Raw genomic sequence first — 24,518 nt, forward strand, 5'->3', positions numbered from 1 at the left:
AATAAACTTCTTATATGTATTTCCTTCTGTTTTCATCATCATCATAAGATCGTAAGTCCTAACACTGGTTGGACACACACAACTTTTTCCTATCCTCAGCTAATCTTTGCATTTCCCCAAAACTAGAACATCCCACCTCCTCGACTATTTGCTTACAGTAGTCTAATCTAGGTCTACCTCGACTCCTGTTTCTGCTTCTAATATGTTTCTGCGAAGATTAACTCAGGATAGGAACGAGTGGAGGTGCGTGTCTAACCAGTCTTAGGACTGACGACCTTATGATGATGATGTCTCTGACTACACATTCATACCTGAGGAGGTGTTCTACCAACTTATCTCGCCTGTTTTATATTGACTTCCAGAGAGTCCTCTGAATTGGATTGAGTAGGAGAAAGGAGGGCGTTATCAAGAAATAAGTCTGTAGGACACCTTCTTAGACATAAAGGACTTGTTAGACATATTACATGGAGGTGCGTGTTAAACCAGTCTTAGGACTGACAACGACCAAAATTAATTTCTAGTAAGTACATACAAAATAATACTGCGATTTCTTTTACTCTATGATGCATTATTATATTTCTTATATGTATTTTGTCCTGTTTTAATGGGAATGAATTGGATTGAATAGGAAATCTCTCTGTTTTCAACAAGAAATAGACGAGATATGTTCTTAGTCGTGAAGGACTAGTTAGAGACATAGAAGCAGAAACAGGAGTTACCTCAGGATGTGAATGGTGCATGTCACACCAGTCTTAAAGCTGACTACCCAATGCCGAAAATACGTTATTTAAGACAAATTATAGTCACAAATAAACCAAAAAGTCATTTATCGTTGAAAGAGATGTTGTGATAAATTCTTAATTATTTAGATCGAAAATTATATAAACATTTTCAGATTCAGTTTTTTTTAATTCAAATATCAATCTTTCTCATTTCCTTCCATGACTTCCAATTTGTAGAGATCAGGGAAAGAGATATCCAAGTTTTATCGCAAAAATAACATACACATCACGTATTGTTTTTAATTTTCGTCAATGGCTTTTAATCATTGTTACTGATAAAAGTTTTCCTTTAAAAGGTACTTGATAAACTTATTTTCCAGTTAATTAAGCGATTCATTTCTATTTCACGACTTTGATGGTTTTACACCTTCTACAGACGGCATAAAATTTTGATTCCAAATCTTATGGCATACATACATACATAAATAAATTTATACGTATACATATATGCGTTTAAGTCCCTACGCTGTACACCAATACCATATGCGTTCCCAAAAGACATCTGTTCTGGAACAGCTGCCGCTTCTGTTCATTATTCGGCAAAGCGGCACTTAAACTTCCCTCATTCCGTGCTTGAATCCAAAGGGGACATTTTGAATCCGCTTTCGGAAAATGTTACCAGAACATACCCCCAAAATAGTCAGCCTATTCCAAGACCCGCACATATGACGGTAACACAGCAACAAAATCGGTTCAGCAATTGCTAGAAGGTGGAACGGCACGTGGATGATAATTCTGATTGAGTACTTATCTTATCACAAATATCCAGTATTCGTTTTTTCATCAGTGTTCAAAAGGACATTATCAAAGTTGATTTATTTGTTTTGAAAAGTAGTTGACTACTCAAATGATATGAAGTTAAGTGAAGTTTCTAATTTACAATGAAACAAAATTCAAAAAGTGCCAGAAAAATCGCGAGAAACAGAAGAAATCCCAATGGAAGGGTAAGAATTTTACACTTTAAAATGTGAAAACTTTTTTACAAAGTATAAGCAATTGAAAATAAACAAAAAGTTCCCTTTTTACTTTCATAAACTCACCGAAAGTTGATGTAGTGTAATGTAATTTCACAATCAAAAGAATATTTACTGTTTTAACTTTTTGGGCACCTAATAATAAATCTAATCCGAGTCTAGAGTAATCGAACTAATCTAGATTAATTAGACACTTGTCGTTCATACCACAATGGTATTTTACCTCGCTTTATTACCTACCATCACCATCCTCCTACCAAGAAGAAACTAACAACAAACTGCGATTATAGAAATCGTTAATAAACCATTTTCGAAATTCTTTTTCGTGCAAAAAATTAACCAATTGCAAATATGTGGTTCCATTTTTGTTTTTAGGTACGCAACCACGTAACGAGAAATGATCAAGTGACAGAGTTACTCAAGTTGTGTCTTCAAAAAGTTTGTGAGTTACAAGAAGATTTGCAAAGATGTGATGACGAAGAAAACGACCCCGAAGCCGCTGGATATGCAGCGTGTGCTATGGAGACCCTGAGGTTTCTGGTTGCTGAAGGTTTACCCCCTGACCATCCCACCGTGAAAACATTGACCGAAAAATTATTGATGGGACAGGATAAAAAGGATTAACAAACTCTAAAATGTCTGTACTAATTTTAGTCTGCTAGGTTTTTATATATTAGCTTTAATTTTGAATATTAAGTAGGGATCTACAAATGGAAAAAATTGATTGATAGATCGCTTTCGTTATCGAGGGTCTATTTTTTTGAAAAAATTAACTTGAAAGTAGGTTCTTTTTTACATACAGGTAGATAGTTTTTTAAAATTTTAATAGATACCTAGTGATTTTATTATTATTTTATTTATTTAAGTGTTTAAGTATAATCGCCATTGTAAGATATTGAAATGTACTTAAAAACTAAAAATATTCTAGTCATTGACGTACCATTTATTTTCTAGTCAAAGTTTTTTGTATCTATGTTTTATGCATAAATAAAGATTTACAACGTTTATGTCATGTCATATTTCTTAACAAAATTATTTTATCAATTTCAGGGATTTTCCAAATAGCTATTTACGCAAACGTAAATGCATATTTTTTGTGTAATTGTGATAATATCAAATCAACTCTAAATTTCATTTGAAAAAATCAAAAAGTAATAACTCATGTTCTATTTATCAGTTTCTCCATTCATTATCATTGCACTGTTTGTGTTTGGCTTTATCTGAATGTTTACAATTATCACTGTTGATTAAACTAATCCAAAAACTACACGCACGAGAGATGCAATTACCACTTTTGCTCGAACCGAAAAGTTAAGTAGTTTGTAGACGTGTATTTACACTTTCGGCCTTAAAATAATACAAATCTACTCCTCGAAATACTTGGCATTGCAACATTTTCATTTCTTCTTCTGTCAGATTGCTTCCTTTAAGATTTTCAGTCAATTTTGCAAATTCCTCAGAGGCCGTTGTGGGTTGCACATTATTTTCCGAATCTCTTTGAATTGCTGACATTTTCTTTGGGGGACTTTACTATAGATAACAATAATAATAATAATGCACGAACATAAAACTATCCGACTGTTTTTGTTGCCATTTCAAGACTGGTCATGAACGGATAGATAACCCTCTAGTTCAACACACCACCGACCCCTGGGGGGTGTTAGAAAACAATGTCGTTCTAAAATATTGTATAACACAATAGTTACCCCAGCGAATGAATTAATCAAGAAAGGAAACATCTGGCAGTGATACAAGTCATTACAATGATAATAAGTTAGCTTACTCATGATGTGAATAGAAAAACGTAGGAGAAACGAGAACGAGCATTCTGAACTAGAAATTATTTCATTAAGCTTGATTGTAGTTAGTTACGATTAAAGAGGATTGTAATTTATTTGTTTAATTGGTGTTTTACTAGAGAAGAGCAGGGTCCAGTGTTATACGATATTTATTTGTATTTGTTACTTATCGTTATTTCATTCATATACATATGCTATCTATATAGATGCATAAAAATGGATGCATGGCATTTAATTTACAGGATATCATATCAAACACTTCTGTCGATGCCAATAACATTAACTCCTGTTTAATGTTACAGACTTGATAGTAACCCTTAGAACTTACAGACTTGAAAAAATTTTTAATTTCTATCACTTAATAATGCAATAAGATCTACGCATGTAAAGGTTCATGAGATTCTTAAATCCTGCAGGGTCTTTTTTGCAATCGAGATAATAAGTTATTCATGTAGTTATTGTGGATAAACTAAAGATGCTTTGTAATATAAAACTTGGAACGTTTTAGTGATAATAATGACTGCATAAGCATTAGTTTAATATAAATTTGCTGTACACAGCAATTAATTGTTAAATGTAGGTATATACCTTGCACAATACAATTTCTATACAAGTAAGGCGTAGCTTAGGCCTTCGACAAGTGTGGCAACAAACTTTAAAGATTTTTGGGTGTTTCATTCCCATCAGCCACTAATGTTGGTGAGCGGGCAGCCCCTCTGGACTACGCCGAAGGGTAGAACGGAAGGCCCTCTTCATTCTCCTTTCAGGAATCGTGGAAATGGGTAGGTGGTGGTTCAGGTGAGGATGATGAAACGGACAAAATGAAAACTGAAGAGAATGAAAGATTATCTGTGGAATATTACTGCCCCAGCATTTGCCAAAGTGATCCAAGGAAACCAGAGAAAAACTTGGACCAAGGCAGATTGACTCAGAATTGATCCGGCGTCCTCCCGAATGCTAAGCAATGGTCTACACTTCTAGGTCATGGTATGGCATAAAAGCCTCTTATTTTAGTTAAGGTCGCATCTCCCTACTGGGCACTATAAATTCCTAAAGTGGTACCTGACCGATAGAACCTTCCAAGTAAGAACAAGTAGTAACATCAGCCCACTACAATCAATAAATGCAGGAATCCCTCAAGGAGACTATACTTACTATACACAACTGATTTACCAACGACAAGTGCTGTCATCTGTGGATTATTCGCAAATAACAGCAACAACTCAGTAAACTGGTAAAACACAGTCGAATCAACATCAACACAGAAAAATCCACTCATATCACATTCGCCTTTTGTAAACACACAAGATCAACACTGTACCTAAACAATGAATCCCATCCCTCATAGGGAGGAAATAAAGTACCTACTTGGGAATTCACCTTGATAAACGCCTCGTATATGGAACAAACGGAAACAGCTCACCCTGATAACTAAGAAGCTGTATTGGCTCTTGGGTAAGAATAAATTTCTAATTTACAGATGTATTATCAATCCAATCTAGACCTACAGTGTCCAACTATAGGGTTCCGCTGCCGATATAGGTACAATAGAGCGATCTCAATCAAAAGCCCTCAGGATCCTAGTAAATGCTCCCTGGTTTATACTCAAAGAAATAATCAGAAATGACCTACAAATTCCAACCATAAAACAAGATACAGTGGAATACACCTCTTAATATAGAAATAGGTACAAGTCCATACTTGCATTCTCCATGGAGCTATTACTCATTTTTTAAAATGTTTATTAAAATAAATAGTAACACATGATGCGTATTTTATTATTTATTGGAATGAATTTTATTTTCTTATAATAACGTATCAGTAGATCGATGCCAGGAACAATATGATTACGTATAACAAACATGGACGCATTCGTACACTTAAATATAAACGGTGTCCAAAAGATAGTGTCAGGAAATTGGCGTATCCTGTTGCTTCTGCTATTTCCTGGAACCTTTTGTACATTCTACCAAGTCATTATTAACCAATGAATAAATAAAAAATACTAAAAATAACAAATGATGGACGCTTCGTGATATTCTTAACAGATAAGTCGTTTTAATACTTTTCAATCCTGAAATTCAATTGTTTATAATGTGACACGTCACTCACTATCGTAACACGTGCACAGCCGACATATTTTTGGACTAACTATTTCACGCTACCATCACTTTACCGACCATAAAAATGCAACAAACGAATAACGAGCTGGCACTTGTTAGATAAGATCGACCGCTAGATCGTCCACCCTTAAACCTTATCCGTTCTTCGACTGCCTGATACACGAAATTGTTTTTTGTCATGTACCACGCGATCACATTCACGTCATTCAACTCGGCTATAGTCCTATTGTACGAATTGTCTTTTAGAATGTAATGTCCATCACCACCGTCAGTCAGGAAGCTTTGCGTCACCACCCTGTATTCCTTGTCGTCCTGAACCGTTTCGTACGTCGGAACCTTGCAGCTTCCGCATAAGGCTTTCACGTTAATTACCCTGGATCCCGAAGGTTGTGAAAGATCGTACACGACGTGCAACCCGGAAACTTGCAAGAATTCCCCTCCTGAGGTGGAGCCATCTCTTGCGCGTACTCCTATCTCCAGAGTTTTGATCAAATCCGATCCTTTCAGGGTTAAAGAAATCACTTGGTTATCGAAGGGTGCCACTCCTAGAAGTTCTCCCATTGTCACGTTACCATCGTTGACATGATTCGGTTCAATACTGTTCCTCACTCCTCCCCCATTCATTACTGCTATTGGCGAGTTCGTCCAATAACTTCCTTGGTACATGTCTGCGAAGTATGCGACGAAAGCGTCCGTGATGAGGTTCCCCAAGTTGCATTCCCTCACCCTGCAAGAGTCTGCAGATCCATCTAAGAGAACTTTAGTTTTGCCGACCACCCTTTGCTGGAGTTCCTCCAGATCAGGTCTGTAGACATCCAGGAGCCGAAGCACATCCTCTTCCCGAGGAATGGTACTGTCTAGTAGCAGTGGTTGTCCTGCAAAGTCGACCAAGTTTCCGTCTTCATCGAAGGAGACGTTCAATCTCCCTATATATTTAGTGTATCCGAATGCTTGTACCACAGGAACGCGTTTCCCGCTTTCCTGGACGATCACGGTGGGATACTCGTCTACAGGTACTTCGATGTCTACTTGGGGACCGTTCCATTGAAATGTGTCGGTGTGACCTCCAACGACCACGTCTACGAGAGGCACCTCAGCGGCAACTTTTTTGTCGATTTCGTAACCTGAATGGCCCAAGGCGATGATTATATTGACCCCTTCACTGGCCAAAATCTCCGTCTCTCTTCGTAAACTGCTCACCTCGTCCTCAAACATTACATTACCTGGAGATGATATCTGCATGGTTTGTGGTGTTAAATAACCCACAACGCCAATCTTGTGACCATCTAGTTCGACTACATGCGACTTTTTAATATTCTTCAGCTCTGGTTCCATCGATACGTCGATATTAGTTGTTACAACAGGAAAATTTTTTTCTTCCAGGAACGGTGCCAATCCGACAGGTCTGTCATCGAACTCATGGTTTCCAAGACACTGCAAGAAAGTATCTATTAAGTGGCATACGGGGAGAACAAATATATATATATATTGATTTGATTGTGTTAATACTTGACAAAGAGTAGATAACAATTCTCAAACTGACTAATTAATTATGAACATCATTTCTAAGGACTTATTGACTGACTGACAAATTGTATACATTATTGAGACAGTATTATGAATATTACAATAACCCTGTGGTGGATTGTATAAAACCGGATATGTCCCATCAAGCTTTTCTTGTAGGTATCATCAATCTTTTTTACAGTTCAATGACTCTTGTGAAGTTATGTAGTTGACAATTGGAGCACACAGACTTAAAATGTACAAGAGTCGAACACATCTGAATTACGCAATTTTTAAAATGAAATATCTTTTGGAATTCAACAAATTTTGCTACCATTATTGAAATTGTTTGTCAACAGNACAAACGCGTGAATCAAATGTTGCAAAACACGATTGCAAATGTCAAGAAAATTACTTTCAACAAGAGCAAGAGGAATTTGCAGTTTAATTCAATAGCTACTTTACTTTGCACTAACTTGTCTTCCTTGACAAAGCCCTAAATTCCAACTAATAAATAAATATTAGCCAATATCATTGATAATATCTGCTTAAAACAGTAAATGATGTCAAGTGCCAATAAAAACTTTGTAGATGTATGTAAGTAATTAGATCGTGAAAATTAATTTTAAGTAGATACAATTATAATAGATTACAAAAACGAAAATAATGACATTTAATACAACTTTGCTATTTACTTTTACTATTTTTATCGACTATCAATTTGCTCATTCCATCTACAATAAGACAATGGCGCTATTAATTGATACTGATAACGTGCAAATGTTTTGTAGAGATTGTTGAACAAAAGATTTAAAGACTAAAACGTAACAGATATATATGTAGCTCTAATCTTATTAAAGCAGATTTTATTGAAATAAACAAATTGAATACACCGATTCAATTATTCATGCAAAAATGAATTGATTCGTCTACAGCAGCTATAAAAATGTTTATATTCGCTGCTAGCTCAAGGGAAAGCATTACTACACAATGAATTATTTATTAAATATATACTGCAGTATGATTTTCTATGCCCAATTGTAATTAAAACTAACAAGCAATTTTCTGTGGCTAAACTGTATTACAATTAACATATTTGAGTGCACCGTTAACGACACTAAACACAATAGTAATTACAAATTTTTAGTTATTTAGTTATTAAAACGACTATTTATAAGCGATTTTTATGTCTTGATCAAAAGACTTACTGACTTGCGTTAAAAATCTCCAGTTTTAATGATAAATCAAAACCGTTTTTGATTTAACACTTTGAAATCATTGACGTTATAACATAACGAAAGTCAGTCTTAAGACTGATTAGACACGCATCTCCACATTTTCCTGTCCTGAATTAATCTTCAGATTTGCGTAAAACTAGAACAACCCACATCCCTAATTATTTGCGAATAGTAATCTAATCTAAGTCTACCTCTACCCCTCATAACTCCCGTTTCTGTCTCTAATACGTCTCTGACCAAACCTTCAAGCCTGAGAAGGTATCCTACTAACCTATCTCGCCTATTTCTTATTGACTTCCAAAGAATCCTCTGTTCTCCTATTCCTTCTAATACCTCTTCATTCTATTCCTTCCGTCCTGATTTATCCAAATTCCTAGATACCTAAAATCGCTCTTTCCCTACTTTTTCTTCCCTTGTATACCAGTATTCTTGTTTTACTTTTATTTACTCTTATACAATACTGTTTTATCAATACCGCTTCCATTTCATTTAAAGCTATCTCTAACTTCTCTTTGCTAGATGACAATAGTGCTATATTCTCTGCAACTCTAAGTATACTAATCTTTCACCCCTAAATGACTTAGAGAGAGAGAGAGAGTTAAAAAGGTCAGGCAAGGTTACAGATTTCTTTCACATTCTAGCACTGTCGTAATATCGAGCCACTTAACTTTATACGTTAACCGCTAGATGGTTCTAACTCAAATATGTGCTACAAACTTTATTTGGATTACAAACTGAAATTTAGCAAACGAATGCACCTATGAAATTTTATTGTAACCACAGCAGTTATACTAATTATTGAACCTTGGTCAAATCGTTAATAACAACTTAAAAAAAAATGATCAAATAGACAATTATTGAGCGAAAGCATACGTTTTGGTGATAATAAACTTGTATCGAAGTAAGGTCAACCGTTACAATATCCAACAATTCTAGTTGATTATGTTTGTTGTTAGTACACTTGTTGTCGTCTAACAACTTTCAAACACAATAGGATGTATTTCATTATTTTTTTTTCTGATTAGGTATTCTGTATATAGTTAAACAAAAAATACTGGATTTGGTTCACCAACAAAACAGCAGCAACTCTAATCTATCCACATCTCTCAATTAACAATTGTAAATTATTTAATTGAAAAATCGTTAGGTATTCAAATGCATTGTAAAATGGTTAATTTATTTGTATTGTATAAAGTTTCCATTCATAATCTTTCCATTGATGCAGGAGCTAATGAAACGACAGTAGAAAATTGTCTGAAGTCAAATCGTTAAATTTATTTTACTACTTTTCTAAGAACAGTAAAATTAGTTAAACACTTTGGCGAAATTCCATTGGGAATTGTAAGCAAATACAATGACCCTTCTTACTAGGTGTTTTATGAGAATTACTAATTACATGTGGAATTTTAATTAGGAATTTTGAAAGAAAACTTTCATAAATTCACGAAAATAACTTAACCATTTGCTTTCATTTTTTCGGTCATTACCGTTATTTGTAATAAATTAAAATACGTATTTGTATAAAAACGAAACCATAAAAACCACAAAGGTCTCCGATGGTTTTCCCGCGGTTTATCAAAAATACGTTCAAAACTAACATTCTCTGTTTTCTTATTTTTATGTCTTATATAAATAGACTTTCTAAACAATTGATTATTACAGCAATTATCTATCTGAAAACTTCCAAAAGTAGAGTTAACTGATTCAATATAAAAAAGGGCCATTTTTTGGCATTTACTGAATTTTTTAAATGCATCTACTCTTTGTCTGAAGTGGTACTTCAGACTGAAGTATTCGTTCAATTAGATTCAAAATCAAAGTTAGTGTCGCAATGTATACCATTATGTCTTTATTATTTATTCAAATCAGAGCAACTTGAACCAATTATAACCTAGTTTCACCCGCTTTTTCATCTCTATTATTTCACGTTTCTACCATTCGAAAGATTACATTTTAGCGTAAATCTGTTATCTATTGTTAACGCCATATATTTACCACCTTTGTTTAAATTTCATTATCATTTTATTATAAACAGCAGTTAGACTACTGTAAATATGTTGTCAGTGAACAATTATTATTTATAATACCTCACAATGGAGTTAAGAGATAGCTTCTTAATCACAGAATGTGTTAAAACCTTGCAGATAATTGTTTCTGAAACTGTTACTTTTTAATCTGAAGGTGCAAGAACACACAAAACGACATATGATAAGCATTTACGACAACTAGTTAATCTGGCGCAACTACTTTATAAACTTCCTTAATTAAACACTTTAATTATTATCACAAAATGCAAAACCGCAAACTAATGAAATCAAAAATTGCATTTTCATACTTCTTCAGTCTAGTCATCAGTTTTTGAAATGAAATCCAACCCAATTAAAATTCTTTGATCAAAAATGGTTCAAATGTTAAATTAATCATTAAAAAAAAACTTACCATCACGTCTGGTTGCAGTAAATTCATAAATTCGGTGGTAATGTTCCATCTGTAGAGCGTAAACCACGCCGTTCCCGTATAGGAATCCCCGGCGTTCAAAAAGAGCACCTTAGGTCCTGTACCTTCTGCGGCTTTTTTTCTGGCTTGTCTCACCACATGGGCAACCCTTGCAAATCCCCCAACACACGTTTCGTCCTTGCCAGGTTCACTACACGTCGCGCCGATCCTCGAGGTCTCCTCAAACCTCGCGTGCATGTCATTGGTATGAAGAATAAGAAAGTCAAACCTTCCAGCAACGGCCCAAGTTTCGGTAACAACAATTGCCACAATTGTTAGAAAAAATGAACATCGTCGGAGATTCATCATTGAAGTTGTGAAGTTTTTCCAATCGCGAAAAATTTGCACGTGGTCGCTCACGGCTGACGCGATGAAACTTTTGCCGGTAACAATCCACGAACGCCCCGAGTGAATACAGTAATAACAAGTGAGTACAGCGGAATATATGTATGTGTTGCACAATCGGCAGTTAAAATGTGCACAACACACTTGGCTATATTTTTAAATGCCGCCGACAGAAATAATAATAATAGTAACAACAATTACAAAGCAATTCTGACGTTGTTATCTCCGGCTAAAGCACGTTTCAAATTATTCAGGCTATTAACGATTGGCATTAGCCACTCCAATTATAAACGAAGCGACCTACAGCACCAATGAACTTGAAGAGTCGTTCGTCTGACTTTTAAATGTAGCCACCACCGTGGATCGTGGCAATCCATCAAGTTTTTCTGAAGCAACGCATACATGTATTCACTTAAGGAGAACAACAGGTAGAATGGTGATGGTCAGTTAAATGGATCTAGACCCATGACCAATCACGTGCGAATGCCTTTAGACACCGATCTGCCAATATTTTATATTAACAGCACACGTTTCAAAAGAACACAATCCTCAACGTCTAAATTCAAAGTTGAACTTTTTGAAACAGAATCTGAGATACCTGAAAATTGCTATTAATATATTTGTTCCGACCCTGTCCATGATAGTTTGCCATAAAAATATCAATTACTCATTAGCGGTAACCGCCTATTTCCTGATATCAAGAATTTCCGTTAGAAATTCCTTCAAATACGCCCCTGAACAACTTTAGGCACAGTATATTCCAATTACTAGTTCAAAATCGTATAATTTAATCGTAAGTTAATCAATACGGTTAATGAATTGAGTTATGGTTTAAAACAGGAAAGTGAATTTAATATCGAAAAGTTCGTCATGATTTTCTTTATTTTGATATCTTGTCAAGTATGTCTTTAAAACCAAAGATTTATATAAAGAAAGGGGTTTTTAACATATGTAGATGAAAATTCGGGCCATGTACTCAACATAAATTTCGCTCCAAAAATTTGATTGGCGATAAAATAATAATAAATCTAATCCAAATGGATTTAAGTGACATCTATCCCCATTATCTCACCCAGCCTTCTGACACGCTACCGAAACCGAATATTCATTACATCACTTTCACCTAATTTCAATGCTACTTTTTTTGATTTTGAGGACCACTTGGACTACTCCTGTTTATTGGTTTCCATTTATGATCCAAATTGTTACTTTTTTTGCCAACATGCACCCATAATAAAGCAAACTCTTGAAACTGACCGTGAACCAGATTTCTTATGATTTGAAGAAAGAGTGGGAAGATGAAGAGGGAATACCACTTATTAAGGACCTATCTGATGTGAGATAAAATTGGTATTATCATCCTTAGCAAATGAATTACTAATTACCTAATACTTTTTAGTTTTTTTATAATTCTCTTGTGTCCACCTAACTACGCATTTTGAAAGCAAGTTGTTTGCCAAATAACTTAAAATATGTCCTCAAATTCAATTTATTACTTAAAGCAAAACGTTGCTAAATAAGCTAACGTCAAAGTAATTTGGTAATTAATTGAAATTCCAACTAACTAATACTTAATGTATTTACATCTTCATTACGAAATGTACGTAAACAAAAGTCCTTATATTAATTGTAAACAAAACCATAAATAAAATGTTTTCTCACAGTCAAGTTGAACAGTTTCTAAACAATTGCATAATTTCTTATCACGTCAAGCTTCTTTGCAATGTGATAAATCGACAACGTAGTTTTGATTTCCTCTACAAATTGATAACATTGGTGACATAGTTATATTTCACAGAAACAAATCATTTTCATCGTCTGTTGTAACATATTTCAAATTTGCATTGGTATTTAAAACAATGTGTTGACAAAATTTGATCGCGTTGGTAAACGTCAACTATTTTATTTATTAATTTTATCAATTTAGCAGGTATCACTGCAAGAGATAAAGTAATATTCAGTTATGATTCTGAGAATAAAAAGTCAATTCATAGAAATCTTTAATATTACATTAAAGTCAAACAAGCGCAGTATGGGCAGTCAGATTACATCTAAATTGGTTTTTCAAAATCACGGACCTCCAGCAAGTGTTGTGAAACTTGTCGATGAGCCCATAACCCCATTAAGGCCGGATGAGGTATTGGTCAAAATGCTAGCAGCGCCGATAAACCCGGCAGACATTAATACTATCGAAGGGGTGTACCCATCAGAGCTAAAATTACCAGCAGTTCCAGGTTTCGAAGGGGTAGGTAAAGTAGTGAATGTGGGAGATAATATAAAAGAACTAAAACCAAACGATCACGTTGTACCGTTGAAGGAAACGTTAGGAACTTGGAGAACTTATGCAAAGTTTCCAGGTCACTTGTTACTAAAAGTTCCCAAAGATTTAGGTATCGTTCAAGCCGCCACTCTCATAATAAATCCTTGCACAGCGTACAGAATGTTGAAGGACTTTGCAAACCTTAAACCAGGGGATGTAATCATCCAAAACGGTGCAAATTCTGCCGTTGGTCAGAACGTTATACAAATAGCAAAAAGAATGGGACTGAAAACGGTGAACGTAGTCAGAGACAGACCGGAAATTGTAGATCTGAAGTGCACATTAAAGAATCTAGGTGCGCATACTGTCCTTACTGAAGAAGAAGTCAAAAAAACGGATATATTCAAAAAAAGTCTTCCCAAACCAAAACTTGCTTTGAATTGCGTCGGTGGTCAAAATGCGTTAGAAATATTGAAAACCCTTCAAGAGGGTTGCACCATGGTGACTTATGGAGGAATGTCGCGAAAGCCGGTAATTGCACCAACATCAGCACTAATCTTCAAAGACGTTCATGTTAAAGGCTTTTGGGTTACTTCATGGAATAAACAAATGTTCAAGAGTAAAAAGTGGCTCCAAATGTATAATGATTTGATCAATATGATGCTTAAAAAGGAACTGAAAGTGCCAAGTCACAATTTTATACATTTTAAAGGCTATAAGGAAGCTTTAGAAAAGGCTGTTGATTCAAAAGGATACCAAAAGAAATTTATTCTAAACTTTGATTGATAAGTTTTAACGGTTTGGTTTTTTTTAATAGTTTTGGAAATAACATCTCTTCTTTGGTGATATGAATGTTTAGAGAACTGCACGATTTGAGTGAGTAGTTATCTGGTATAAGTCGAACACGCGACCAGATAACATATTATGAAACAAATAAAATCAATCTTTTAAAGTATTTGTTTTTAACGAAACAAAGTTCTTTAAAATGGACTTTCAATGCTCCAGCATAAACAGATNCCTGTTGCTTCTGCTATTTCCTGGAACCTTTTGTACATTCTACCAAGTCATTATTAACCAATGAATAAATAAAAAATACTAAAAATAACAAATGATGGACGCTTCGTGATATTCTTAACAGATAAGTCGTTTTAATACTTTTCAATCCTGAAATTCAATTGTTTATAATGTGACACGTCACTCACTATCGTAACACGTGCACAGCCGACATATTTTTGGACTAACTATTTCACGCTACCATCACTTTACCGACCATAAAAATGCAACAAACGAATAACGAGCTGGCACTTGTTAGATAAGATCGACCGCTAGATCGTCCACCCTTAAACCTTATCCGTTCTTCGACTGCCTGATACACGAAATTGTTTTTTGTCATGTACCACGCGATCACATTCACGTCATTCAACTCGGCTATAGTCCTATTGTACGAATTGTCTTTTAGAATGTAATGTCCATCACCACCGTCAGTCAGGAAGCTTTGCGTCACCACCCTGTATTCCTTGTCGTCCTGAACCGTTTCGTACGTCGGAACCTTGCAGCTTCCGCATAAGGCTTTCACGTTAATTACCCTGGATCCCGAAGGTTGTGAAAGATCGTACACGACGTGCAACCCGGAAACTTGCAAGAATTCCCCTCCTGAGGTGGAGCCATCTCTTGCGCGTACTCCTATCTCCAGAGTTTTGATCAAATCCGATCCTTTCAGGGTTAAAGAAATCACTTGGTTATCGAAGGGTGCCACTCCTAGAAGTTCTCCCATTGTCACGTTACCATCGTTGACATGATTCGGTTCAATACTGTTCCTCACTCCTCCCCCATTCATTACTGCTATTGGCGAGTTCGTCCAATAACTTCCTTGGTACATGTCTGCGAAGTATGCGACGAAAGCGTCCGTGATGAGGTTCCCCAAGTTGCATTCCCTCACCCTGCAAGAGTCTGCAGATCCATCTAAGAGAACTTTAGTTTTGCCGACCACCCTTTGCTGGAGTTCCTCCAGATCAGGTCTGTAGACATCCAGGAGCCGAAGCACATCCTCTTCCCGAGGAATGGTACTGTCTAGTAGCAGTGGTTGTCCTGCAAAGTCGACCAAGTTTCCGTCTTCATCGAAGGAGACGTTCAATCTCCCTATATATTTAGTGTATCCGAATGCTTGTACCACAGGAACGCGTTTCCCGCTTTCCTGGACGATCACGGTGGGATACTCGTCTACAGGTACTTCGATGTCTACTTGGGGACCGTTCCATTGAAATGTGTCGGTGTGACCTCCAACGACCACGTCTACGAGAGGCACCTCAGCGGCAACTTTTTTGTCGATTTCGTAACCTGAATGGCCCAAGGCGATGATTATATTGACCCCTTCACTGGCCAAAATCTCCGTCTCTCTTCGTAAACTGCTCACCTCGTCCTCAAACATTACATTACCTGGAGATGATATCTGCATGGTTTGTGGTGTTAAATAACCCACAACGCCAATCTTGTGACCATCTAGTTCGACTACATGCGACTTTTTAATATTCTTCAGCTCTGGTTCCATCGATACGTCGATATTAGTTGTTACAACAGGAAAATTTTTTTCTTCCAGGAACGGTGCCAATCCGACAGGTCTGTCATCGAACTCATGGTTTCCAAGACACTGCAAGAAAGTATCTATTAAGTGGCATACGGGGAGAACAAATATATATATATATTGATTTGATTGTGTTAATACTTGACAAAGAGTAGATAACAATTCTCAAACTGACTAATTAATTATGAACATCATTTCTAAGGACTTATTGACTGACTGACAAATTGTATACATTATTGAGACAGTATTATGAATATTACAATAACCCTGTGGTGGATTGTATAAAACCGGATATGTCCCATCAAGCTTTTCTTGTAGGTATCATCAATCTTTTTTACAGTTCAATGACTCTTGTGAAGTTATGTAGTTGACAATTGGAGCACACAGACTTAAAATGTACAAGAGTCGAACACATCTGAATTACGCAATTTTTAAAATGAAATATCTTTTGGAATTCAACAAATTTTGCTACCATTATTGAAATTGTTTGTCAACAGGAAGTTTATAAAGTCGCCGATTTGTTACATAAACGTAAAACGAAATGAATTTTTAGTTACTTAACTAGGACCCAGGAGCAGGAAAATAGAAATAGGTTTCTCCATGATTTCCAATTTTTTAAGTCACATGCTCTATGACAAATGATTAGTTGACTTGCACACATAGGTAATGGTTCTAATTAGGTTCGTCTACGTCTGTAAAGATGCACGAAATAACACGTAAGCATACATATGTTTGAGTGTGTTTCGTATATCTATATGTCAGAGAGTTTAAAAATAAGTAAGGTGACGACCGTTTTTACTTATTTTATTTTTGATACACAGTCAAAAGTGTCATTTGCCAATTCATTAGCGTCCTTAAAATCGACGACATCTTTTCACATTGAATTTTGACTAATCAACAGTTGCAGATAAATCATTTATTATCTTCAATAAAACGAATGGTTTTTTAATGAAAGAAGACAGAATTTGTCATCTTCATCTCTAGCCAAAATATTTACCTTTAAACAAAGTGACCTATATTTTTTTTTAACGAACTAACTACGAATATCAACCCCCAGAGTAGCAACTTAAAGATATGGGATGAGCTTTACGATGAAATTGAAGAAACTCTACCTGTTTTATTACGAAATAGTAGCGGACACAATTTTGAAATTTATAACAGTTCTTATCTAACGAATTATCGGTCATTTAGACTAATTGTAAAAAATACAAAACATCGTTTATCCTACACATTGTTACCTTCACCATTATCTAACTGATGTTATAATGTTCTCATGTGCAGCAGTTTCTGCATTCACCAAGGACAAAACTAATTTTCCAGTTTTATAATAGAGGAAATCTATTCTTGGACAAACGCGTGAATCAAATGTTGCAAAACACGATTGCAAATGTCAAGAAAATTACTTTCAACAAGAGCAAGAGGAATTTGCAGTTTAATTCAATAGCTACTTTACTTTGCACTAACTTGTCTTCCTTGACAAAGCCCTAAATTCCAACTAATAAATAAATATTAGCCAATATCATTGATAATATCTGCTTAAAACAGTAAATGATGTCAAGTGCCAATAAAAACTTTGTAGATGTATGTAAGTAATTAGATCGTGAAAATTAATTTTAAGTAGATACAATTATAATAGATTACAAAAACGAAAATAATGACATTTAATACAACTTTGCTATTTACTTTTACTATTTTTATCGACTATCAATTTGCTCATTCCATCTACAATAAGACAATGGCGCTATTAATTGATACTGATAACGTGCAAATGTTTTGTAGAGATTGTTGAACAAAAGATTTAAAGACTAAAACGTAACAGATATATATGTAGCTCTAATCTTATTAAAGCAGATTTTATTGAAATAAACAAATTGAATACACCGATTCAATTATTCATGCAAAAATGAATTGATTCGTCTACAGCAGCTATAAAAATGTTTATATTCGCTGCTAGCTCAAGGGAAAGCATTACTACACAATGAATTATTTATTAAATATATACTGCAGTATGATTTTCTATGCCCAATTGTAATTAAAACTAACAAGCAATTTTCTGTGGCTAAACTGTATTACAATTAACATATTTGAGTGCACCGTTAACGACACTAAACACAATAGTAATTACAAATTTTTAGTTATTTAGTTATTAAAACGACTATTTATAAGCGATTTTTATGTCTTGATCAAAAGACTTACTGACTTGCGTTAAAAATCTCCAGTTTTAATGATAAATCAAAACCGTTTTTGATTTAACACTTTGAAATCATTGACGTTATAACATAACGAAAGTCAGTCTTAAGACTGATTAGACACGCATCTCCACATTTTCCTGTCCTGAATTAATCTTCAGATTTGCGTAAAACTAGAACAACCCACATCCCTAATTATTTGCGAATAGTAATCTAATCTAAGTCTACCTCTACCCCTCATAACTCCCGTTTCTGTCTCTAATACGTCTCTGACCAAACCTTCAAGCCTGAGAAGGTATCCTACTAACCTATCTCGCCTATTTCTTATTGACTTCCAAAGAATCCTCTGTTCTCCTATTCCTTCTAATACCTCTTCATTCTATTCCTTCCGTCCTGATTTATCCAAATTCCTAGATACCTAAAATCGCTCTTTCCCTACTTTTTCTTCCCTTGTATACCAGTATTCTTGTTTTACTTTTATTTACTCTTATACAATACTGTTTTATCAATACCGCTTCCATTTCATTTAAAGCTATCTCTAACTTCTCTTTGCTAGATGACAATAGTGCTATATTCTCTGCAACTCTAAGTATACTAATCTTTCACCCCTAAATGACTTAGAGAGAGAGAGAGAGTTAAAAAGGTCAGGCAAGGTTACAGATTTCTTTCACATTCTAGCACTGTCGTAATATCGAGCCACTTAACTTTATACGTTAACCGCTAGATGGTTCTAACTCAAATATGTGCTACAAACTTTATTTGGATTACAAACTGAAATTTAGCAAACGAATGCACCTATGAAATTTTATTGTAACCACAGCAGTTATACTAATTATTGAACCTTGGTCAAATCGTTAATAACAACTTAAAAAAAAATGATCAAATAGACAATTATTGAGCGAAAGCATACGTTTTGGTGATAATAAACTTGTATCGAAGTAAGGTCAACCGTTACAATATCCAACAATTCTAGTTGATTATGTTTGTTGTTAGTACACTTGTTGTCGTCTAACAACTTTCAAACACAATAGGATGTATTTCATTATTTTTTTTTCTGATTAGGTATTCTGTATATAGTTAAACAAAAAATACTGGATTTGGTTCACCAACAAAACAGCAGCAACTCTAATCTATCCACATCTCTCAATTAACAATTGTAAATTATTTAATTGAAAAATCGTTAGGTATTCAAATGCATTGTAAAATGGTTAATTTATTTGTATTGTATAAAGTTTCCATTCATAATCTTTCCATTGATGCAGGAGCTAATGAAACGACAGTAGAAAATTGTCTGAAGTCAAATCGTTAAATTTATTTTACTACTTTTCTAAGAACAGTAAAATTAGTTAAACACTTTGGCGAAATTCCATTGGGAATTGTAAGCAAATACAATGACCCTTCTTACTAGGTGTTTTATGAGAATTACTAATTACATGTGGAATTTTAATTAGGAATTTTGAAAGAAAACTTTCATAAATTCACGAAAATAACTTAACCATTTGCTTTCATTTTTTCGGTCATTACCGTTATTTGTAATAAATTAAAATACGTATTTGTATAAAAACGAAACCATAAAAACCACAAAGGTCTCCGATGGTTTTCCCGCGGTTTATCAAAAATACGTTCAAAACTAACATTCTCTGTTTTCTTATTTTTATGTCTTATATAAATAGACTTTCTAAACAATTGATTATTACAGCAATTATCTATCTGAAAACTTCCAAAAGTAGAGTTAACTGATTCAATATAAAAAAGGGCCATTTTTTGGCATTTACTGAATTTTTTAAATGCATCTACTCTTTGTCTGAAGTGGTACTTCAGACTGAAGTATTCGTTCAATTAGATTCAAAATCAAAGTTAGTGTCGCAATGTATACCATTATGTCTTTATTATTTATTCAAATCAGAGCAACTTGAACCAATTATAACCTAGTTTCACCCGCTTTTTCATCTCTATTATTTCACGTTTCTACCATTCGAAAGATTACATTTTAGCGTAAATCTGTTATCTATTGTTAACGCCATATATTTACCACCTTTGTTTAAATTTCATTATCATTTTATTATAAACAGCAGTTAGACTACTGTAAATATGTTGTCAGTGAACAATTATTATTTATAATACCTCACAATGGAGTTAAGAGATAGCTTCTTAATCACAGAATGTGTTAAAACCTTGCAGATAATTGTTTCTGAAACTGTTACTTTTTAATCTGAAGGTGCAAGAACACACAAAACGACATATGATAAGCATTTACGACAACTAGTTAATCTGGCGCAACTACTTTATAAACTTCCTTAATTAAACACTTTAATTATTATCACAAAATGCAAAACCGCAAACTAATGAAATCAAAAATTGCATTTTCATACTTCTTCAGTCTAGTCATCAGTTTTTGAAATGAAATCCAACCCAATTAAAATTCTTTGATCAAAAATGGTTCAAATGTTAAATTAATCATTAAAAAAAAACTTACCATCACGTCTGGTTGCAGTAAATTCATAAATTCGGTGGTAATGTTCCATCTGTAGAGCGTAAACCACGCCGTTCCCGTATAGGAATCCCCGGCGTTCAAAAAGAGCACCTTAGGTCCTGTACCTTCTGCGGCTTTTTTTCTGGCTTGTCTCACCACATGGGCAACCCTTGCAAATCCCCCAACACACGTTTCGTCCTTGCCAGGTTCACTACACGTCGCGCCGATCCTCGAGGTCTCCTCAAACCTCGCGTGCATGTCATTGGTATGAAGAATAAGAAAGTCAAACCTTCCAGCAACGGCCCAAGTTTCGGTAACAACAATTGCCACAATTGTTAGAAAAAATGAACATCGTCGGAGATTCATCATTGAAGTTGTGAAGTTTTTCCAATCGCGAAAAATTTGCACGTGGTCGCTCACGGCTGACGCGATGAAACTTTTGCCGGTAACAATCCACGAACGCCCCGAGTGAATACAGTAATAACAAGTGAGTACAGCGGAATATATGTATGTGTTGCACAATCGGCAGTTAAAATGTGCACAACACACTTGGCTATATTTTTAAATGCCGCCGACAGAAATAATAATAATAGTAACAACAATTACAAAGCAATTCTGACGTTGTTATCTCCGGCTAAAGCACGTTTCAAATTATTCAGGCTATTAACGATTGGCATTAGCCACTCCAATTATAAACGAAGCGACCTACAGCACCAATGAACTTGAAGAGTCGTTCGTCTGACTTTTAAATGTAGCCACCACCGTGGATCGTGGCAATCCATCAAGTTTTTCTGAAGCAACGCATACATGTATTCACTTAAGGAGAACAACAGGTAGAATGGTGATGGTCAGTTAAATGGATCTAGACCCATGACCAATCACGTGCGAATGCCTTTAGACACCGATCTGCCAATATTTTATATTAACAGCACACGTTTCAAAAGAACACAATCCTCAACGTCTAAATTCAAAGTTGAACTTTTTGAAACAGAATCTGAGATACCTGAAAATTGCTATTAATATATTTGTTCCGACCCTGTCCATGATAGTTTGCCATAAAAATATCAATTACTCATTAGCGGTAACCGCCTATTTCCTGATATCAAGAATTTCCGTTAGAAATTCCTTCAAATACGCCCCTGAACAACTTTAGGCACAGTATATTCCAATTACTAGTTCAAAATCGTATAATTTAATCGTAAGTTAATCAATACGGTTAATGAATTGAGTTATGGTTTAAAACAGGAAAGTGAATTTAATATCGAAAAGTTCGTCATGATTTTCTTTATTTTGATATCTTGTCAAGTATGTCTTTAAAACCAAAGATTTATATAAAGAAAGGGGTTTTTAACATATGTAGATGAAAATTCGGGCCATGTACTCAACATAAATTTCGCTCCAAAAATTTGATTGGCGATAAAATAATAATAAATCTAATCCAAATGGATTTAAGTGACATCTATCCCCATTATCTCACCCAGCCTTCTGACACGCTACCGAAACCGAATATTCATTACATCACTTTCACCTAATTTCAATGCTACTTTTTTTGATTTTGAGGACCACTTGGACTACTCCTGTTTATTGGTTTCCATTTATGATCCAAATTGTTACTTTTTTTGCCAACATGCACCCATAATAAAGCAAACTCTTGAAACTGACCGTGAACCAGATTTCTTATGATTTGAAGAAAGAGTGGGAAGATGAAGAGGGAATACCACTTATTAAGGACCTATCTGATGTGAGATAAAATTGGTATTATCATCCTTAGCAAATGAATTACTAATTACCTAATACTTTTTAGTTTTTTTATAATTCTCTTGTGTCCACCTAACTACGCATTTTGAAAGCAAGTTGTTTGCCAAATAACTTAAAATATGTCCTCAAATTCAATTTATTACTTAAAGCAAAACGTTGCTAAATAAGCTAACGTCAAAGTAATTTGGTAATTAATTGAAATTCCAACTAACTAATACTTAATGTATTTACATCTTCATTACGAAATGTACGTAAACAAAAGTCCTTATATTAATTGTAAACAAAACCATAAATAAAATGTTTTCTCACAGTCAAGTTGAACAGTTTCTAAACAATTGCATAATTTCTTATCACGTCAAGCTTCTTTGCAATGTGATAAATCGACAACGTAGTTTTGATTTCCTCTACAAATTGATAACATTGGTGACATAGTTATATTTCACAGAAACAAATCATTTTCATCGTCTGTTGTAACATATTTCAAATTTGCATTGGTATTTAAAACAATGTGTTGACAAAATTTGATCGCGTTGGTAAACGTCAACTATTTTATTTATTAATTTTATCAATTTAGCAGGTATCACTGCAAGAGATAAAGTAATATTCAGTTATGATTCTGAGAATAAAAAGTCAATTCATAGAAATCTTTAATATTACATTAAAGTCAAACAAGCGCAGTATGGGCAGTCAGATTACATCTAAATTGGTTTTTCAAAATCACGGACCTCCAGCAAGTGTTGTGAAACTTGTCGATGAGCCCATAACCCCATTAAGGCCGGATGAGGTATTGGTCAAAATGCTAGCAGCGCCGATAAACCCGGCAGACATTAATACTATCGAAGGGGTGTACCCATCAGAGCTAAAATTACCAGCAGTTCCAGGTTTCGAAGGGGTAGGTAAAGTAGTGAATGTGGGAGATAATATAAAAGAACTAAAACCAAACGATCACGTTGTACCGTTGAAGGAAACGTTAGGAACTTGGAGAACTTATGCAAAGTTTCCAGGTCACTTGTTACTAAAAGTTCCCAAAGATTTAGGTATCGTTCAAGCCGCCACTCTCATAATAAATCCTTGCACAGCGTACAGAATGTTGAAGGACTTTGCAAACCTTAAACCAGGGGATGTAATCATCCAAAACGGTGCAAATTCTGCCGTTGGTCAGAACGTTATACAAATAGCAAAAAGAATGGGACTGAAAACGGTGAACGTAGTCAGAGACAGACCGGAAATTGTAGATCTGAAGTGCACATTAAAGAATCTAGGTGCGCATACTGTCCTTACTGAAGAAGAAGTCAAAAAAACGGATATATTCAAAAAAAGTCTTCCCAAACCAAAACTTGCTTTGAATTGCGTCGGTGGTCAAAATGCGTTAGAAATATTGAAAACCCTTCAAGAGGGTTGCACCATGGTGACTTATGGAGGAATGTCGCGAAAGCCGGTAATTGCACCAACATCAGCACTAATCTTCAAAGACGTTCATGTTAAAGGCTTTTGGGTTACTTCATGGAATAAACAAATGTTCAAGAGTAAAAAGTGGCTCCAAATGTATAATGATTTGATCAATATGATGCTTAAAAAGGAACTGAAAGTGCCAAGTCACAATTTTATACATTTTAAAGGCTATAAGGAAGCTTTAGAAAAGGCTGTTGATTCAAAAGGATACCAAAAGAAATTTATTCTAAACTTTGATTGATAAGTTTTAACGGTTTGGTTTTTTTTAATAGTTTTGGAAATAACATCTCTTCTTTGGTGATATGAATGTTTAGAGAACTGCACGATTTGAGTGAGTAGTTATCTGGTATAAGTCGAACACGCGACCAGATAACATATTATGAAACAAATAAAATCAATCTTTTAAAGTATTTGTTTTTAACGAAACAAAGTTCTTTAAAATGGACTTTCAATGCTCCAGCATAAACAGATCAATTTGTGTATGACTTTTACAAAGTCGTAATAAAATTACTGCACACAAACTGCAGCCAGCATCTTGATAG

At 34.8% G+C, this 24,518-nt stretch overlaps 5 protein-coding genes across 5 annotated transcripts; 3 read left to right on the forward strand and 2 right to left on the reverse strand.

The window, feature by feature from the left end:
• The first annotated feature begins 1,224 nt into the window (after positions 1–1,224).
• Positions 1,225–4,432, forward strand: LOC108735812. The gene is made up of 2 exons (XM_018467975.2): positions 1,225–1,726; positions 2,132–4,432. The coding sequence occupies exons 1-2, from the start codon at positions 1,664–1,666 to the stop codon at positions 2,378–2,380; spliced, it is 312 nt and encodes a 103-aa protein (XP_018323477.1). The 5' UTR covers positions 1,225–1,663; the 3' UTR covers positions 2,381–4,432.
• Positions 4,433–5,312: 880 nt separating this feature from the next.
• LOC112903994 (protein 5NUC-like) lies at positions 5,313–11,585 on the reverse strand. Its single transcript, XM_025981339.1, has 2 exons — positions 10,862–11,585; positions 5,313–7,112 (listed from the first exon to the last, which is right to left on the reverse strand). The coding sequence occupies exons 1-2, from the start codon at positions 11,225–11,227 to the stop codon at positions 5,712–5,714; spliced, it is 1,767 nt and encodes a 588-aa protein (XP_025837124.1). The 5' UTR covers positions 11,228–11,585; the 3' UTR covers positions 5,313–5,711.
• Positions 11,586–13,101: 1,516 nt separating this feature from the next.
• Positions 13,102–14,531, forward strand: LOC108735778 (enoyl-[acyl-carrier-protein] reductase, mitochondrial-like). The gene has a single exon (XM_018467933.2). The coding sequence runs from the start codon at positions 13,227–13,229 to the stop codon at positions 14,307–14,309; it is 1,083 nt and encodes a 360-aa protein (XP_018323435.1). The 5' UTR covers positions 13,102–13,226; the 3' UTR covers positions 14,310–14,531.
• Positions 14,532–14,546: 15 nt separating this feature from the next.
• Positions 14,547–21,493, reverse strand: LOC108735755 (protein 5NUC). Its single transcript, XM_018467896.2, has 2 exons — positions 20,770–21,493; positions 14,547–16,170 (listed from the first exon to the last, which is right to left on the reverse strand). Exons 1-2 carry the CDS (start codon positions 21,133–21,135, stop codon positions 14,770–14,772), a joined length of 1,767 nt encoding a protein of 588 aa, XP_018323398.1. The 5' UTR covers positions 21,136–21,493; the 3' UTR covers positions 14,547–14,769.
• Positions 21,494–23,009: 1,516 nt separating this feature from the next.
• LOC112906697 (enoyl-[acyl-carrier-protein] reductase, mitochondrial-like) lies at positions 23,010–24,502 on the forward strand. The gene has a single exon (XM_025981342.1). The coding sequence runs from the start codon at positions 23,135–23,137 to the stop codon at positions 24,215–24,217; it is 1,083 nt and encodes a 360-aa protein (XP_025837127.1). The 5' UTR covers positions 23,010–23,134; the 3' UTR covers positions 24,218–24,502.
• Positions 24,503–24,518: the final 16 nt, after the last annotated feature.

The sequence above is a fragment of the Agrilus planipennis genome, unplaced genomic scaffold, assembly GCF_000699045.2.
Source record: "Agrilus planipennis isolate EAB-ADULT unplaced genomic scaffold, Apla_2.0 scaffold5, whole genome shotgun sequence".
Taxonomy (NCBI): Eukaryota; Metazoa; Arthropoda; class Insecta; order Coleoptera; family Buprestidae; genus Agrilus; species Agrilus planipennis.

Excerpts from the sequence above, each read along its gene's own strand:
- LOC108735812 (XM_018467975.2), top strand. The coding sequence starts at position 1,664 with ATGAAACAAAATTCAAAAAGTGCCAGAAAAATCGCGAGAAACAGAAGA. Across the intron at positions 1,727-2,131 it reads GAAGAAATCCCAATGGAAGG|GTACGCAACCACGTAACGAG; the intron begins GTAAGAATTTTA and ends TTTTGTTTTTAG.
- LOC108735755 (XM_018467896.2), bottom strand. The coding sequence starts at position 21,135 with ATGATGAATCTCCGACGATGTTCATTTTTTCTAACAATTGTGGCAATT. Across the intron at positions 16,171-20,769 it reads TACTGCAACCAGACGTGATG|TGTCTTGGAAACCATGAGTT; the intron begins GTAAGTTTTTTT and ends ACTTTCTTGCAG.
- LOC108735778 (XM_018467933.2), top strand. The coding sequence starts at position 13,227 with ATGATTCTGAGAATAAAAAGTCAATTCATAGAAATCTTTAATATTACA.
- LOC112906697 (XM_025981342.1), top strand. The coding sequence starts at position 23,135 with ATGATTCTGAGAATAAAAAGTCAATTCATAGAAATCTTTAATATTACA.
- LOC112903994 (XM_025981339.1), bottom strand. The coding sequence starts at position 11,227 with ATGATGAATCTCCGACGATGTTCATTTTTTCTAACAATTGTGGCAATT. Across the intron at positions 7,113-10,861 it reads TACTGCAACCAGACGTGATG|TGTCTTGGAAACCATGAGTT; the intron begins GTAAGTTTTTTT and ends ACTTTCTTGCAG.